The following is an 18,859-nucleotide window of genomic DNA, read 5'->3' on the forward strand; positions in this document are numbered from 1 at the left end:
AATTTGTTACCTTCGATTATTTTCTTGCTATAAAAGTTTCAAACAATGACTATTTCCCATTTTCTTTAGCCGCAAATTTTCTTTCTTCCTACACATTCTTATGCCACCGTAACTTGCTCACAAGATATAAAATAAAAACCTTTAATTGGGTAAAAATCGTTCACATAATTAGTTGACTAGCACTCTTTCTTCCTTTAATTAACACAAACATGTGAAGTCAAGCAGCTTGACTAACATTTCTGATTCCAAGTAATAAAGAAAAAGATTCATTCCTAAATTTGATCTACACCTTTTTTATACCATTTGGAAAAATTGTAAAGATATTTAATTAATACTTAATTTACCTCGCTAGCAAAAAGCCACAAACCCTACTTCATATCTCTCTTTGAGCGGCTTTGCAGTCTCCTTCTCAGAAAATTTTCAAGGTGACTTTCATTCATTTTGTCTATTATATATATATATTATTATTTCTTATTTTATTTGCAATTTTAAAAGATCATTTTATATTATTATGGTGTCTTCGTCGCCCCTCCCCTTTTTTTGTTGGAAAAATGAGGAATGTATTAATTAATTCATATGAAGATAAAATTATATAAAGTTGATCATCCATGTTATAAGTTTTTTCAGTTGTCCTCAACTTACTAAATTCTAAATTTGCTGTAAAATTGATATGTTGATTCCAACGATTAGCTTTAACTTTTTCATAAGTGTGTTTATATTTATATATTTTTGTCATTTTACTAATATTTTTTTACATATCAATAAAAGAAATTATGGGCTTTGAATGACTTATATTATTAAAAAAATTAACAAACAAATGGTCCTATATATAGTTAAGCCCATGGTCCATGTTTGAGTTTACATTAGTTAACTTGATAGGGTTATGGAAATGCAATAATCTATATCTACCATACCATATTAGTTACACATTTCCTTCAATTTGTCATCAATTGCACATGTTTATAACCTCAGGGGTTGGAATACCTTAGCAGAAAGAAAGAAAGAAACTATTTCAAATCAAATAATTGAAGCTTGGTAAGGTCAGCTAGGTGTGGGACATTAAGAACTTTTCTTTGAAGGAAAATATAGAGGAAGATCGTCATCTATCTCTTCAGCATCTCTTAGACATTATTAACATTCCCATTACCATAGCTTATTAGTTCGTAAAATCTCCAACTTTAATCTTCATCTGTAGGTGCGGAGGAGGACAGATTGCAGGTTTACCGATTCCTTGTTAAAAAGATAATAGTAAATTTTGTTCTTATACTGTATATATGAATTTTATGAGTATCCACATCAATTATTTCCAAGAAAGATGTCAGTATATATTAGTTAGATTCTATCGCAAAATTAATTAGTGATCCAAAATGGGGACACTTCACATATCTGATCCCTATTTATTATTACAGGTTAAAGTTGTCTGGACATTTACTTGTAATTTCATTTGTTTGACTTGATTATATACCACATTTAATATCATGCCAAAAAGCATACCCCTCTTCCTGCTTGAATACAAATGTTTAATTAATAGCTTAAACTCATGACATGAACCTTTTGCTTTTCCATAAGAGTGACTTATAAAACTCATGACTAGGTTCTAGCTAGCTTTTGCTTATCATTTCTTTCTTGTTTGCCCACTGCATGAAATTTAAGGTTGAGACTGTCAAGCTAGAGCTCTCATACAATTAAACATTGATGAAGATTGAGCTGGAAAACAATTTGATTATTTTTCTGGTCTTATGTACTCTCCACTTTTCAGGTTTGTTTCCTATAATTTTTACACCTTTTTTCTTGTTTATCCTGTCGTTTTCTTCTTGTGGTTAAGTTTGTTATTTGTACATTGCAGTTTTGACAATTTGATCTATAATTGGTAACTGAGTTGGCGGTGCATGTCACATTCCAGAATGGGAATTTAACTTTAAATCCTGTCTATCAACTTTATTACAAAAAGAGGGTCAAAAAGAAGTTAATTGTTCCCACAATGACGCTAATGCTTTTATTTGCCGAGCACAAAGCAAGATTTTTCCTCTCGATTTTAGTTCTTACATTCATTTGCTAACTAATTAGCTGTCTTTCATACCTCTAATTCACTGTCATATTAATTAGACTTCGATCAATGATAGCTACAGTGCTGGTGTAAGTAATGGAGAAAATTTCAAAGTTTCATATTGAATAGTAAAAGAAAATCATTTGTTTTACAGGGTTTGAAGCTAATGCCTTATCTTATGATTACACAGCAAGCATTGAGGTAAGCTAGAATGTAAACCGAATTCTTTTGATAGCACCAAATACATACAAAATGATTACTGATTAAATTTATTTTGCCCATTTTCCTACCCCAGTGTTTAGAAAATCCTCACAAACCTCTGTACAGTGGAGGAATCATCTTGAATCCAGAGTTGAATGTTGGCCTGAAAGGATGGCATGCATTCGGAGATGCAAAACTGGAACATAGAGAGCTTGCTGGCAACAAATTCGTTGTGGCTCGTGGCAGGAATCAGCCAAGTGATAGTGTCTCACAGAAGCTTTATTTGCAAAAAGAGATGCTGTACTCTTTCTCTGGTACACAACCCCATGTTTGCATATATCGTATAGTATGACAGTGTGCTATAAACCCCAAACTTCCTTCTTTCACAGAAGCTTATAAATGCTGTTTATATTTCTCATAGTAGTGCTGTCCGGTTCATTGAAACTGCTATATTGAATGGAGTTTCAGTAAGAAGTGAATCTTGTCAAGACATACAACAATGTTTTATATATGCAGGCAAAGGTGTTGAATAATACTAATGTAAACTTAAATATATATATCAGCTTGGATACAAGTAAGCGAAGGAAATGCTCCTGTAGCAGCGGTTTTCAAAGCAGCAACAGGATTCAAACATGCTGGCGCAGTTGTTGCTGAATCTAACTGCTGGTCTATGCTAAAGGGTGGCTTCACTCCAGATGCCTCGGGCCCAGCCGAACTTTACTTTGAGGTACTAGTATTTTTCTTAGGCTCTCTTTAATATATTCTGATGTCCAAATCTTTTATTGCCCATGATAAAGAATATATATCATAATTTTTTACTTTAAAAAAAATTAAGTTCTCATTTATTAGTTTAATCTCATAAGAGATTTTAATCTGTTTAGAGCAAGAACAGATCAGTTGAAATTTGGGTTGATAGCATCTCACTCCAACCATTCACCCAAGAAGAGTGGAAATCTCACCAAGATCGAAGTATTAGAAAGGTAAAATTCCCTTAATTTTCCGTATTGTAGTTTGAATTGTCCGAACTATGAGTAACAAACATTAACATGGACAGATTCGTAAAGCAAATGTGAGAATCCAAGCAGTTGATAAACAAGGCAATCCCCTGCAGAATGCTACAATTTCCATTGAACAGAAGAAACCAGGATTTCCAGTCGGTTGTGCTATAAACAAAAATATCCTGACAAACACCGCCTACCAGAATTGGTTTACCTCCAGGTTCAAAGTCACAACATTTGAAGACGAAATGAAGTGGTACAGCACCGAAGTGTCCCGAGGCCATGAGGACTACTCACCCGCCGATGCCTTGCTTAACTTTGCCAACAAACATAACATCGCGGTTCGAGGCCACAACGTCATCTGGGACGATCCCAAGTTCCAACCGGGCTGGATTTACTCACTTTCTCCAACAGCTCTGTCTATGGCTGTCGATAAAAGGATAAACTCCGTAATGTCAAGATACAAGGGCCAGCTTATTGCATGGGATGTTGTTAATGAAAACCTACATTTTTCATTTTTTGAAAGTAAGTTAGGGAAGCAGGCTTCCGCAAAATTTTATAGGTTGGCTCACATGGCTGATGGGACGGTCCCTTTATTTTTGAATGATTACAATACCATAGAGGACAGCAGAGATGGGAAAGCCGCAGCAGCTAAGTATCTTCAAAAGCTGAGAGAAATTAAAGCTTTTCCTGGCAACAGAAATTCGCGGATGGGGATTGGGCTTGAGGCCCATTTTTATACTCCAAACCTTCCTTACATGAGAGCTTCCATTGATACTCTTGCTGCCACTGGATTGCCCATTTGGCTTACAGAACTTGATGTTCAAAGCAGCCCCAATCAGGTAATCAATAGGTTCGATATCTGAATTCATAACCTGTTTTTAGATGAAATTTTCTTCAAAAATGAATGAAACTTTTGAACATAATATATATGTTCCCTTAGATGTTAACCAACTGATATACTATTTGGAGCAGGCCAAGTATTTGGAGCAGGTTTTGAGGGAAGCACATTCTCACCCCAAGGTGGATGGCATTGTACTGTGGGCAGCATGGAAACCACAAGGGTGTTACAAGATGTGTTTAACTGATAACAGTTTCAAGAACTTGCCCACTGGGGATGTTGTGGACAAACTGTTGCAGCAATGGGGTTCTAAGGCCCTGCTGGGATTCACAGACTCTGACGGTTTCTTTGAGGCCTCCCTCTTTCACGGAGACTATGAAGTCAACGTCACACATCCTTCTTCTTTGGCTCACAGCTTCATGGTCGTTTCAACTAATGCATCCCTGCAATCGCCACTGATATTTCAAGTTTCTGTACGAGCAAATTTAGACAATATTACTAAATTCGAGGATTTAAATAATAATAATAATAATTAAATAAGAAATAAATTTCAAATGACGAGCCAGGCTTAACCGAGCTCACCAAACTCAACCATTCGTGTGGACACCTCTAGATTCTCCTGTGTACGAGCATATGTGGCATTGTAAACTGTCGGCAAGACCTAACATGCCATCCTGGTTATATACTTGTCAGCAAATTAATTGTTGTTGATTTCTTATGGTAAGGTCGTCAATCTGCCTGTCCTTTCTTTAAATTCTCAAAGCATTAAACTTTCTAAACAAAAGAAATATTTACTTTCCTTAAATATTACTCTTACTAAATTTAGTAGTCACTACAACAGCAGGCTTAGCACGCTTTAGATTAAATCCCTATCCTTCCTTCCTTCCTACCCACTGTTTTCTCTTTCATTCTTTCAATCTTCATTTGCCCTTTATAGCTTGTAAAAAGAACATATTTCTACACGTTGAAATTTCTTTAGAGTCTGTGGATTTGAAATGATTATTTGTGAGATTTATGATGTCTATTTTTGAATTCCATAGAATGAATAGAGACATTCTATTTTTCTCTGATTCATTATTCCTTTTGCCTCTTTTCTTTTAATTTTGAGAAGCTCCAATTAAATATCTGATCTACTATTTTCTTTTGTAATTTCTGTTCTTCATAAAATATTTGTATTATAAACAAAATTAATGATTTTACAAATTCCAATCAATAAAAATTATTATAAAATTTTTACCTTTACATCATATTCACTTTTTATTCAATTAATTGAAATAGTTTTCAATTACAATTATAGTTATGTCCATTTCTCGTGATCATGTTAATGTATTGAGACCTTATCATTAAACAATTAGAATTTCTATTATGTATAATTCACCGAGTTCATGCAAGGGATGATAGTTTTGCCTTTTTCTTATCCACGTTTTAAGCCTATAATGTATCTCACAGAAAAGAGGCGCTAGACCTAAATATTTTATGGGTTGGTTTGGTTGCTTTAAATTATTAGGAAATTCCAAAATATTCTCAATTGAGTGAAGAGTTAATTAGAAACGATTCAACTTTCGATCAAATGCTACATAATTAAAATACATATGTATATACGTATTTAATCATATTAATATCATGATATATAATTCCACTGGTAATAAATTTCATGTGTTCAGCCTTTATTCGAACCTATTTCACATGATCTGCATCGGGTTCTTGCCTATTCCTGATTTGGACGACATTTAAACCAACTGTTAAACTTAATTGCCCCCACAATTCAGTTCATTATGATCTTTTAATTATCTTTCTTATAATAAATGGAGATCATTTTCAGCACATTCATACATACATACACACATAAATGATATATAAATATAACTCCAGGAATGCTTCACGGCACAAGCATGTTAGCAATTTTGCTCTTTTTTAAGTGATTATGTCCGTTACTATATTCTATGAGATGAGTGGTTTTATATTCGCTGCCTTGTTTCTTGGGCTCTAGCCTTGTTTCTTTTCCTTTTAAAGTTTTAAATTGTTTCATAAACAGCACCAGTACAACTAGTTTTAACTTGCATTCTTCGTATTTTATTACATCAGGATAAGTTGGTGAAAAGATGAAGATCGCAGAGGCTTGCGTCTTATTTCTTTCATGCGTTTTCCTGGTTTCAGGTTTCTCTCCCTTTCTCTAAAAACAGTGAAATCATAATTTTGGACACGCAAAGATAGTTTGCGGCCCCTGTGGCAGCCTGTCTTTTTCATTATTTTAAGGATGTCTTAGCCAGTTTTTATTGTTGCGTCACTAATGATCTATCTGCTCTCAACTGGTTATGCAGGACATGGCAGTATCCTCGCTTTCTCCTATGACTACTCAGCAACAACAAAGGCAAGAGAATCTTCTAGCTATATTGCTTCTTAATTTCCCGGTCTAAGTACCAAAACTGCATTGCTTCTTTCTGAAAAAGAATACTTCCTACTTCCATTGAAACATTAATGGATTTCAAACTTCTTTGAAAAAAAAATGGCCCCAATGTCAAGCAAGACATTCCTGTTAACTCATCAAAAGTTCTGCATCTCAAAAATTTTCTTCCCTGCAACTGCAATGAGGTATAATCTGGCTTATAATTGAAAGAAGAGGTTGTAACGGTTGGCATTTGGCAGTCCTCCATCGAAGGAAAGTTACATAAGTGTTATAAATTTCACTGAGTGGGTGAAATTTAATGTGCATACGTTATTATTATTTCTAACTCTTCTCAACTCATAAATGTATCAAGCAGTGTTTGGCAGCGCCAAAGAGGGCTCAATATGGTGGAGGGATAATAGTTAATCCGCAGTTCAATCAAGGGACAAAGGGATGGAACTTTTCCGGTGAAGGAGCGATCAGGGAGGGAGTATCAGAGGATGGCAACAGGTTTATTGTAGTACATAATAGAACAGACCCCTTAGACAGTTTCTCTCAGACAGTTCAGCTTGAGAAAGGAAATTTTTACACCTTTTCAGGTAAATCCCGGTCAAGTTTGGCTGAACTCCAATTGCTTATCTATTCAGAAGATGTCTAATGATAAAACGATGACATACTCCAAACTAAAACCCTCAAAAATGAAAAAAAAAGAAGCTGTTTTTAATTGTGTAATTGATTGGTTCTCCTCTCGAGATTTAATTGATTGACTGAGTGATAAATATTCAGCTTGGATCCAAATTAGCAAAGGGAGCGAGACAGTAGCTGTTGTGTTCAAGACTTCTGATGGTAAACTGATACGTGGAGGTGAAACCATAGCTAAACAAGGGTGCTGGTCGCTTTTAAAAGGTGGCATAGTTGCCCAATTCTCAAGCCCTGTAGAGATTCTCCTTGAGGTGAAGTAGATACTTGTTTTGGTTCTTTCATCTGCCTTTTGGGTATGCACTCGCACGTCAAAGACTGTATTCTTTGGAAACCAATGGATTCATGTTTGTTTTCATCAATGCAGAGCAAAAATACAAGTGTGGAAATATGGGTTGATAATATCTCGTTGCAACCATTCACAGCAAAGCAGTGGAGGTCCCACCAAGAGAAAAGCATTGAAAAGGTAACTGAAAGTAAAGCAGAAGAGCCTTGCCATTTGTATAGATTATGCCTGAAATGTAAGAAGTTCCAAATGTTTTGTCTAAATTGGATATAGACTCTTGAAATCTTTCCTGCCCCACGGTTGTGAATTTGATTCCTGCAGGTCCGTAAGAGCAAGGTGACATTCCAGGTAACATTTGCCAATAGAACTGCAGCAGCAGGAGCTATAATCTCAACAGAGCAAACCATGTCAGGCTACCCATTTGGATGCGGTATGAACCACCAAATTCTCACAAGCACAGGTTATCAGGAATGGTTTGCCTCGAGGTTCAAGCTTACCAGTTTCACCAACGAGATGAAGTGGTATAGCACTGAAAAAAAGCAAGGTGAAGAAAACTATACCATCGCAGATGCAATGGTAAAATTTGCCAAACAGAATGGAATTTCTATTAGAGGTCATAATATTCTCTGGGACAATCCCAAAATGCAGCCTGACTGGGTTATAGACCTTCCTCCAGAGGAGCTGCAAAAAGCAGCGACACGAAGGCTGAATTCAGTGATGTCAAGATATGCAGGACAATTAATTGGGTGGGATGTAGTGAATGAGAATCTGCATTTCCGCTTCTTTGAGGATAAACTTGGTGAAAATGCCTCTTCAGCCTTCTACTCGATGGCTTACCATCTTGAACCAAATACAACCCTTTTCATGAATGAGTATAATACAATCGAATACAGTAAGGATCAGGCCCCTACTGCATCAAAATACAAGAAGAAACTTGAGGAGATTCTGTCGTTTCCAGGAAACGCAGACATAAAGGCAGCAATAGGATTGGAAGGCCATTTTAGTTCTGCCCAGCCCAACATTGCTTACATGAGATCTTCCTTGGACATTCTAAGAACAATGGGATTGCCTATATGGCTTACAGAAGTGGATGTGGGTAAAGGACCAAATCAGGTACTACATTCCTTCAAGGAATTAAGACAAAAAACAAGCACAAACATGCACTAATTATCTTAAGTAGTAACTTGGAATTCTGTTTTTTATTACCAATTTTGAACAGAGTTGATACCTGGTATTTGTTCCTGGCAGGCACAATACTTGGAAGATATACTAAGGGAGGCTTTTTCACATCCTGCAGTTGAAGGAATGATCATTTTTGGAGGACCAGAAATTTCCGGATTCGATGTTATGACCCTGGCAGATACAGAGTTCGCTGCAACCCTACGGAGAGGCTGTGGACAAGCTGATTGATGAGTGGAAATCTGGGACTAGAAAACTTAAAGCAGATAGTAGAGGACTGGCTCAAGTTTCACTGTTTCACGGAGATTACAAGGTAGAAATTTACCATCCCGTGACTAACTCCTCAACTACTATCAGTTTTAAAGTTACAAAAGAAACAGAACACAGTACTGTCTTCGCTCAAATCAATGCTTGAGTTTGTTACAAGGTCATCTTACGCTTGGCAATAAAGTCAATTTTGTTTCTCACAAGATCTGTTACAAAATTTTACGACATTGGCATGCAAAACAATCTTCAAATTTCAAGATCAAAAGATTTCATGGATATCTTACTTGTACCTTGAGGCCTGGCATGTAAACATGCAGCTAAATTTCATGGATGATAATTTCACAAATGAAAAGAAAAAGGACTCCTCATATCATCTGTCACTTGCAACGGAAATTGTTATTTGCAACGAAAAGATAAAGCTATGATTCATTGGTTTGGAAAGAAAGAAAAAAACATTGGAAACCATGTATTATATATTACAACGACGAAGCTCAGTCACAAGCTGAAAAAATTCAAGAGCAGTAGCCGCTTTCGAGCCCTTTGATTCAACTTCTCATAGCTATAAAACATGACACGGCGGCCACAACAAGCGTGATTGCAAAAGAACTCGCGTCATCGAAAATGGCAGCGAACCGCATTTCCTGCAAATCCCAGAGTAGAAACCATGAAACGCACCCCATCAATAATCAGGAACACGATAGCCATCCTCTGCCGATGCCCAAAGCCCTTCACATCAAAACATCGTACGTGGCTGTATACCCCTTCCTTCCACAAATTAATTCTAAGTAGGAGACTGGGGTAGTGCTATCTATGCGCTTAGTTGAGTCACCAATTTTCAAGGAAATTGCTAAAAAACAATAAAGATAAAATCCACAAGCAAACAAAAAAAAAATTATACGATTTAATCTCTTAATTATTCATTTAATGAAAAAGACTTATCAATTTTTTAAGGCCTTTAAAGACTCATTTTTATAATATAAAAATTTAAAATAATATAAAATTAAGATTTAATATAAAAAAATTTAAAATTATACAACTACTCAATGTTATATATAAATTAAAATTCTAATTAAATAAAATTTTGTATACAATATTGATTTTGAGAAATATAATGGATTGAAAATTTCAGTGTTAAAAACAGCCATGATCGGTTTCTCCAATTTTGTAAATCCATGCTGCTTCGAGGATGGTTCCTTTGGATCCGTACGGTGGTTCACACTCTTTGTCGTGACCAATGCCTTTGCGGTGGTTCACACCCATTGGAAGAAATTAAAAAAAAAATGCTTGGAAATATAATACAAACAGGTAGTACTAATACACAAATCAATATTCATTATTAGGAAGAGCTTCTATTCACTATTCATTATTTTCCTTTTTTGAAATTGATTATTAATTTTTTTTATAATTAAAATAGAGAAAATTTAAATCTTATTTTTTAAATAAAAAATCATATATCAATCAATAAATTAAATATTTCAATATAAATTGATTATCAATGTTTAAGCATTGAAACATTAATATTAAAAAAATACAAAAAAGAGTATCATTGGCTAATACATATATAATAACGTAGCTTTTCAGGAGTTGCAAAAGGCTTAGAGCTGTGTTTGTCAGATTGTCACTATGGCTTCTGAAATGGAATAGGGAAGCTTACCACTAATTCCAAATTGTTCTATGTTTTCAAGTATCGTAATCACATGAAGTTATACTTGGCCTGCTTTGATTTGTCAATTTTTACTTTAAATAAACAAAATGCTCTCAAAGCTGACAGCTGGCCAAACTTTTTTTTATAGTTCTTTTTAGTCTATGGTTTTTTGTCTTATTCTCTTTATGAACTTAGTACAAATACTCTTGCACTTTAATTCAAACTCTACAGACTAAATTGACCAAATATTAAAAATATAAAATAAATAAAATAAATAAACTCCACTCCATTTGGGAGGGAGAAGAATTTAACTTAAAGTAAGGAAGGTAATTCTTCCTTTTCTTTTTAATATTAATCATAACTATATGCTTAAGTTATGGAAAAGCATCAATCATACTTAAAACAATATGAATAATATGTCATTTACTTGTGCAATTTTGTATTTCGAAGTGAAGAAGCTAAAATTTAACAAATTTTATTATTTTATATTATGAATTGTATTATGATATTATTATTTATTTATTTAATTTTAAATTTGAGTGAAAGAGAATTTAAAATTTATTTTTTAAATAAAAAATTATACATTAATCAATACATCAAATATTTGATTATTATAAAAAATTATACATTAATCAATACATCAAATATTTGATTATTATTATTTATTTATTTTAGTAAAAATGTTTATTGCAATTGTATTTTATATAATAAATATATATTTTTATATATATAAAAAAAACATGAGATTAAAATTGAACCAATCTAATGTGCACACGCTAAGCGACAACCTGGAGATTGCAACTAAAGAGCTGGACTGTATTCTCATTCAGACAAATCACAATAGGTACAAGTGCCACTGTGACGACGTCGTTCGAGCACATCCCAAAAGTACTTTTGTTTTCACATCCTAACTCATCATCCATTCCCTTTCTTACGCGTGAATAACACGCACTATTTACATATCGCCAAATATACGAAAAAACCTCACAATTGGCTTAATTACTCCGCACTTTTTTTGCGGAGCGTGAAACGCAGCGGGGAACATTCTTTTATTTGTTAGCAATTCTCGGTTTAATTCTTTTTATCTTTTAAACAAAGCTTATCATTACATTTTTTTTCTTGATTTAAATAGCGAGGGAATTCAATCATTGAAGAGAAGCGAACAGAAGGCGTTGCAATTTTGTTTCTGTTTTTCTCAGATCCTTTCAGCTCAAAATTGAAAACCCTAATTTCTTGAATTTCTCATACGAAAAAAATGGGATTATGGGAAGCTTTTCTCAATTGGCTTCGAAGGTAAGTTCTCTTCCTTGTTTGGTGACTGAGAAAAAAAAAAAAAGAACTTGAGAAAAATTGAACTTTGATTTTTTTTTTTTTCATTTTAAAAGTTGTAATCTAACTAAGGCTAATGTTCTACAAAATAGAAGAGATTCTTTATATTCGTTTTTCGCTTAATTGGTTCCTCTACCTTTCTGGGAAAGTTTTTTCTTTTTTTTTTCTCCTTTTTTTTTAATTGTAATTCAAATTAGAAAAAAGACATTTTCTTAACAATTTATCTTATCGCTGAATTTCACGTTTCGGTTTGAAAATTTTATTAATTGATAGTTAAAGGTTGGATTACGTATAAAAATGTTTAGTATCAGTGCCTTGTGGTTCTGGAGATTTTTTTTTTGTTGATGTTTTAGATGTTCTTCCCTTTTAACAGGGCTACTTTTGGATGCTTAGAACATGCAGTTTTTTTTTTCTTTTTAATATTAGAGTTAGCAAGGCGATAATTGCGGAATAAGAAATTTATGAAGTATCGTATTGATCTGCATAAGTAAAAACTTGCAATGTTGATGTTTGGGATTGGAAGAGTAGATTTGAAGTGAGTGGTGTGGTGGTAATTGCTTGCTGGGTAGTAGTTAGGTTGATTGTATAGATGATTATCTAGATACTTCTTGCACCGTTTGTTAACCATTCTTTTGAAGTGCTTGAAGTTTGAAACTTTCAAAAGATAAGGAAGTGAAGAGACTTTTCTCATGTATACTCAAGGTGCTTGGGCTTGTTTTTATGCTTGACTTGTATCTATGTGGCTTTGTGGAGGTTATATAAGCAAATTATATTTATGTGGGTTGTTGCATGAACTTCAGTTTCTTCGGTATTTCAGTTGGGAAAGGTGATAATTGCAGCTGGTGGCAATGCCAGAAGTGACAGGGGAGTGAGAGTAATAGGGTTATCTTGCTAATGAACTTGAGTTAAGGATGGCTTGTTTTAACAGGATCAGTCTCGATGGTGAGCAAAGTGTAATGGTAGCAATGGTGTTGATGAGCGAAGTGGTAATGCGTGCAGACAATGCTAAATTAGGAGAATTTGATAAGTGACAGGTTCTTGTGGTTTAGTTCTTGTGTAAGGTCTAGCTGGATTTTGCAGTATATTTTCCTCCTTGCTAATGAACTACGACAGCATTGATCAGTGCCTTTTCTTAGTCTCTGTTTTCATCTCAAGTCTTAATTACAAAGATGCCAAAGAGCAGTATTTTCCATGTATAACACAGTCAAGAAGGGATTATAAGTTTATGACCCAGTGACAAAGGGCAAGACTTTGTTGCTTTTTGTGGCTCTGGCAGGATTGTCGTTTGTGGGGTGGGGGATGTGGTTTGACCAGAATACCAAAATTTATCTTGTTTCCATTAGTCATTTTGTTCTCTTTGCATATATTTTTACATATAGTCAGGGCAAGCCTTATAAGTGTAGAAGAGCTCTTGATGTGTGTTTGTGATTGACCTTTTATGACATATTGTTCTGGTTTGAGTGCTCCTAGTTTGCACATTTTAATTTATTCTATTGGGTTACCTGCATAGTCATTGAATTTTCCTTCTCCTCCTTGTAGTCTCTTTTTCAAGCAAGAAATGGAGTTATCTCTGATAGGCCTTCAGAATGCTGGAAAAACATCCCTGGTTAATGTAATTGCGGTAAGTGAATGTTTATGTGAGACTTAAAACATTGTTTGGTTTTTTGTCTTTCTATCTCTTTTAGTTTGGTCCTGATGGCTAAACGTCTTTTTCTGTTTCTTATTTCAAGACCGGTGGATACAGCGAAGACATGATCCCAACGGTATGGCAAAGATCTGTTACCCAACAATTATTCTTGAGAACTTGTTATTTGCATTCAGTAAGTTTTTGTTGTGGTTGCTTTTTTTCCTTATAATTTCATGGCATCTTTTCTGCTTGCAGGTAGGATTTAATATGAGGAAGGTAACTAAAGGAAATGTCACAATAAAGTTATGGGATCTTGGGGGTCAACCACGTTTTCGGAGTATGTGGGAGAGATACTGCCGTGCTGTTTCAGCTATCGTGTATGTCATTTACTACTGTATTTCTCTTTATAGGATGACTCGGAATGTGTTACATTGTTTAATGTTTGTCATATGTATGTCTTTATCGTTGTTGTGAGAATACTGATTATATTTCAAAGGATGTTAGACACTATTTTGCTAGATACAAAAGCCATTTGTTTATTTCTGAAGATATTTCTCCTTCATGGAGAGCCTCTTCTACTGAAAACCAAGTGAAACACCTTCTCATTATTGACATTTTCTTCACATCCTAATTTGGCCCTCTGTATTTGATTAAGATATAGAGAACCACTGTCAGTAGATGATTTCCTCTCTCCATCTTATTACTAGTCTTGAACTAAATTCATTTTGGGCTTGATCCTTGATCCACTCTATCTGTCTTGTGATTTCTATTCTGGTTCTTTCTTGATAAAAGTAAAGTGCAATTGCTATACCCTCATGGTTTTCTTATCTGTTTATCATGCCTGATTTCCCTTTTTCTTGTCTCTCATCTTCTTTGTCCATCCTGCTGCCATCGACATTTGTAGTCATTTAAGTTCCTTTAGTGTACTAGGAAACAACCTCCCCATACCTTCTCAGTGATTTATGAGGACTTATGTTCTATCATCTAGTTAACTATGTTCAACTAAAACTATGACTAAATTGTTAGGTAAAAAGGGAAAAGTTGAAAAATTGCAGTCATGTATGTGCTTACAGGTGTAAATTTACAAACATATCTGAATAACTAATTAAGGGCAACAAGAAGTTGGGAAAGGATCTATATGAATTCTGGACCACAACTTGTGAATATCATTTGGATGTTTACTTTCCACAAATTTTACAAGCAACCCTGCCACACATTCTTTTCATTTTCTTTGATTGTTCATTACTGCTTTTTCTAAAATTCATACAGACAAATTTTAAAATAGCTCTTTGCTTTATTAGACTCGCAAATTAGTCATGCAAGACTTTTTGTATACAGTGACTTATGCTGTCTGCCAGGTAAAACATGTTCGTTTTATTGCCCTCTTAGTGTAGGTAATTTTTCACCAATATGTTGTCCTAGATCTTGATGGTCAACTAGTTCTTACTTTGGATTTCTGCAATCTACAGTTATGTTGTGGATGCTGCCGACTCTGATAACTTACCTGTGTCAAGAAGAGAACTTCATGACCTGTTAAGTAAATCCTCACTGAATGGCATTCCGCTGCTGGTACTGGGAAACAAGATTGACAAACCAGGAGCCTTGTCCAAGGAGGATTTGACAGAGCAAATGTAAGTGTAGATTTTAGAGATCTTAATATATGGATATCCTGTCAAAAGTAAATCTTTGTGCTAAAGCAACAGTATGCTGGCATAACCAATGTTCATTGGGTGTCAAAAGAATCGTCAGCAGAAACTATTTTCTGTGTAAATTTTAACACAACTCCATTTATGTTGTTGATTTATGCAAACTTGGTCATTTACCATTTCTGTTTGTGGTGCTCGACCATGCAGGGGGCTCAGGTCCATTACAGATAGAGAAGTTTGTTGCTTTATGATTTCATGCAAGAACTCAACCAACATTGATACGGTGATTGATTGGCTTGTGAAGCATTCAAAATCAAAGAATTGAAGTCTCAATGTTCCTGTACTTTCCAGCTTGTGATTATGATCAGCTATAGTTACTTGTTCGTCCAGGGTGGTCAAATATGACTTTGCTGTCTGTCTAACAGGGTCTGTCCATGTCTGACCATTGTCTTAATTTTCCAACTTGGATTTGAATCATAATTCGTAATTGCTATATATTGTTTGGGGTGGAGCAATGGGTTTTGGTGGGTGACTCCGGCATAAATTAAATTTGTTTGCAGCCTTTTATGTACAGATTTTGCATTGTAAACATGGTACATGTGTTGTGGTTTTGAATCAAATAAAGGGTTTTGATGCAATCCTATTTCCACTGTTTGATAGCCACACATTGTTCTAAACCAAAAAAAAAAGCATAATCTTTTAATTAAGCAAACTATACTCCGATAACAATGTCAGGAGCAAGAAACATACGAAGTTATAACTTACAACATGCGTTTTGTCCAAATAAGAGGTTAAAAATATTTAAAAAATGAAAGAATTTAGACATAATATGAAGTTACAACATGTTTTTTATTATGATTGATTAAATTTTTATTTTTTTATTTTAAATTAAATAAAATTTTATAATTAATAATTAATTAATTAGTATCAATCAAAATTTAATTTATTATTTTATATAACATCATATGTTTATATATCATAATCAATGAAAGTGTAATAAATTAATATAATATATTAATATAATTATGAGATATTTTTTACTTTATATTAATTTCATGAAAATATAAAATAATAAATTATATTTTAATTAATTATAATTAATTATAAATATATATTTAATATAAAATAAAAATCTATAAATTTAATTAAATGTAATAAAAATAAAAAGTTATTTAATTTTTTTAATAATTTAAAAACTTTTTAAAATATTGTATCAAAAAATTAATTTCAAATATATATTTCTATAATCTTTTAAAAATGAGAAATATACTATAAAACTAAAGAAAAATAAAACCTTTATCTTATTTTTATTTTAAAACTAATATACTTACTTAAGTTTGACTGCCAAAAGGAATCTTTGTTAATATATTATTGACCCTAAAGCCCATACAGAAACAGATATTCCCTTTGGAGACTCCATTTGACCCTAGTCTTCTCTCAGTCTTCGCAAAGCCCTTTCCTTTGTCCGCCTGTTTCCGCTTTTCGTCTATGGAAATTAACCGGAAAAAAAAAAAGAACTAAAAAACAGAGGTTTATCACGATTCTATAAATTCTCTTTCTTTTTATTTTCCTTTCTGTCCCTCTATTTTCCAGTTATCCGAACGGACCGCCAACTCTCAGAAACTAAAAAAAGAATCGCATATAAGCTGCTGCTATGGAGCTTGACGAGTTCTCGAGCTATGAGCTGTATACAGTATAGTAATAAGTGGTGATTGTCGCTTGGCGGTAAGTAAAAGTTTCTCGACTGATGATTTCTCAATTTTTAAGTTTTATGTATTTTTAGAGTTTTAGAAAAACTCTCAGATTTTTTTGAACCTGCTTGAGCCTAGGGTTAAGTTAACCCCTTATAATAAATATAGAAAAGGAGATTTTTTACTCCATTTTTATACGAGGTTATTTTTCCTGCCGATGGTGAGATTACATGATTAGGTTAACAAGTCGAAAGGACCCAAAAATAGCAGACGCAGCTTAATTTTGTATTTAATTTTAGCACTCATTTGTGAGGAATCTTGTTAGAAAACATATTTATGAGAGGTTGATTAAGTTCTTCATTATTATACTCGTAATTAAAGTTTTCTTGGGGCTGGATTCTCATGATCAATTATTATTTCAGTTTGTAAAATTTGGAAAGAAGAAAGAAGGGGTCGGGGGCATTCCGAGAATCAAACTCCGGACCTCTGACACACAAAGCGAGAGTCATACCACTAGACCAGATGCCCAATCTTTGATGTTTACCATGATTTGGTTTGAGTTATTAGCTCTTTTCTTTGCTAAATTTTGATGACTAGCTGCTAGATTGTTAGCAAGTTTTCTGCTGTTAGAATATTACCTTAGTACTTAAAAGAATGGTCTAAATATGAGCTTATGGGACGATTAGGCATGTTGTGTCTCAATGATCTTTTGTTTGTGGATCTCTGCAAGCTGAATGCCACAGTCTTCTATCGAAGTAATAGGTAGAGCAGCTATTTGGTATTTGGTAATTCTACTAATGATCCAGAAATGAATCCCAACTTGACCAGGGTTTGTGCCTTTGTGGTGCTACACCACTCCATAAAGAGCAGTCATTGCATGATAAAAGAAGAAGAAAAAGAAGCAGTCATTGCATGCTAAAAAGAAGAAGAAAACGAGCTTTTGTGTAACTGGATATTTAGCGTTCTCATTCATTACCTTTCTTGCCGTAAATACTTTGTTTATTAAAACTTTAAGTATATGTTCATTACATGCTTATGTGATACTGTCTAAGGCAGATTTCTTCTACCCCCTAAAGACTTGGAGATCACAAGTATGAAGAATAGCTTGCCCACATTTAAAAATATTACGTATAGATTAATTGCTTATTTTATTTATTTTTTCAACTCGTTTTTTGAAATATTCTCAGAAAACAATAAATACTTTGAAAGATGACTTAAGGCCTGATTCCTGTTGCCTAATATTTCAAATGGTAATATGAGATAACAAAAAACAAGGTGCTGGGGCATTCTGAGAATTAAACTCAGGACGTCTCCCACCCTAAGCGAGAATCATACCAGTAGACCAAATGCCCAATTTTTTTGTTTATAATGTTTTGTTATTATTCTAACATCTATAGGTGATAAATTTTCAAAAAAATGGTGCATACTTCTTTTTATTTATTGATGAAGTCTCTGAGAACTTGATTGTTTTTGAGCTTTTTTGCTGTTGGAATACACAATAAAGTTTTTCAAAATTGTTCAAAGATGAGCGTATAGGGCAATCAACAGTTATGCTGGAATTGCTCACAACATGACATGTCGTGATAAAATTTTCTCTGCAAGGCTCTGAAGTATGAATACTAAAGTCAAAAAAAAAAGTATGAATACTAAAGTCTTTATTTGCTCAAAGGATGCTAAATACTTTAGCTTTAGAGTCATTCTGTAGCTTCAGATCCTGTTTAGACCTTTGGTTGAAGGCATATTGGTGCTAAATAAGCATATGTCTCAGTCAGAGGAAGAAAAAGGCACATTTCTATTCTGTTGGCCTTTTTTTTTTTGCTAAATAGGTTGTTGTGGGTTTTACTGAATGTACTTAGAAGGCTAGGAACTTTGCTTTTTGTTTTGTTTTGGGTCATAAAGTCTTTCACCCGTGATCCTGAGGACTTTCATGTTTCTCTGCAAGTCCTACTGGGACCTTGCTTTTTGTTATTCTCCTTTGTGAGAAACTATGGGCAATAATATTCCTGCCTTTCCAAAA

The 18,859-nt window shown here is 33.9% G+C and overlaps 3 protein-coding genes across 3 annotated transcripts; all 3 read left to right on the forward strand.

Moving 5' to 3' along the window:
• The first annotated feature begins 1,367 nt into the window (after positions 1 to 1,367).
• LOC110424833 (endo-1,4-beta-xylanase 5-like) lies at positions 1,368 to 4,699 on the forward strand. Its single transcript, XM_089785370.1, has 7 exons — positions 1,368 to 1,434; positions 2,202 to 2,248; positions 2,343 to 2,562; positions 2,812 to 2,975; positions 3,130 to 3,228; positions 3,303 to 4,088; positions 4,222 to 4,699. Exons 1-7 carry the CDS (start codon positions 1,368 to 1,370, stop codon positions 4,621 to 4,623), a joined length of 1,785 nt encoding a protein of 594 aa, XP_089641496.1. The 3' UTR covers positions 4,624 to 4,699.
• A 1,330-nt stretch (positions 4,700 to 6,029) lies between these two features.
• On the forward strand, positions 6,030 to 9,058 carry LOC110426398 (endo-1,4-beta-xylanase 5-like). The gene is given in 8 exon segments (XM_021441613.2): positions 6,030 to 6,244; positions 6,409 to 6,458; positions 6,850 to 7,072; positions 7,260 to 7,426; positions 7,540 to 7,638; positions 7,780 to 8,571; positions 8,707 to 8,831; positions 8,833 to 9,058. Coding segments are annotated over 8 exon segments (1,731 nt in total). The 5' UTR covers positions 6,030 to 6,189; the 3' UTR covers positions 9,053 to 9,058.
• Positions 9,059 to 11,535: 2,477 nt separating this feature from the next.
• On the forward strand, positions 11,536 to 15,794 carry LOC110425971 (ADP-ribosylation factor-like protein 8a). The gene is made up of 6 exons (XM_021441063.2): positions 11,536 to 11,842; positions 13,418 to 13,499; positions 13,609 to 13,641; positions 13,761 to 13,882; positions 14,975 to 15,136; positions 15,359 to 15,794. The coding sequence occupies exons 1-6, from the start codon at positions 11,805 to 11,807 to the stop codon at positions 15,474 to 15,476; spliced, it is 555 nt and encodes a 184-aa protein (XP_021296738.1). The 5' UTR covers positions 11,536 to 11,804; the 3' UTR covers positions 15,477 to 15,794.
• Positions 15,795 to 18,859: the final 3,065 nt, after the last annotated feature.

Source organism: Theobroma umbraticum, unplaced genomic scaffold (assembly GCF_002168275.2).
Source record: "Theobroma umbraticum cultivar Fairchild unplaced genomic scaffold, ASM216827v3 scaffold_30.0, whole genome shotgun sequence".
NCBI lineage: Eukaryota > Viridiplantae > Streptophyta > Magnoliopsida > Malvales > Malvaceae > Theobroma > Theobroma umbraticum.

What these genes read in the sequence shown, in the direction of transcription:
- LOC110425971 (XM_021441063.2), top strand. Translation starts at nt 11,805, where the DNA reads ATGGGATTATGGGAAGCTTTTCTCAATTGGCTTCGAAG. An exon ending in TTTCTCAATTGGCTTCGAAG is followed by an intron (nt 11,843 to 13,417) that starts GTAAGTTCTCTT and finishes TCCTCCTTGTAG; the next exon opens with TCTCTTTTTCAAGCAAGAAA. An exon ending in CGTGCTGTTTCAGCTATCGT is followed by an intron (nt 13,883 to 14,974) that starts GTATGTCATTTA and finishes TGCAATCTACAG; the next exon opens with TTATGTTGTGGATGCTGCCG.
- LOC110424833 (XM_089785370.1), top strand. Translation starts at nt 1,368, where the DNA reads ATGGGGACACTTCACATATCTGATCCCTATTTATTATTACAGGTTAAA. An exon ending in ATTACACAGCAAGCATTGAG is followed by an intron (nt 2,249 to 2,342) that starts GTAAGCTAGAAT and finishes TTCCTACCCCAG; the next exon opens with TGTTTAGAAAATCCTCACAA. An exon ending in CAGCCGAACTTTACTTTGAG is followed by an intron (nt 2,976 to 3,129) that starts GTACTAGTATTT and finishes TAATCTGTTTAG; the next exon opens with AGCAAGAACAGATCAGTTGA.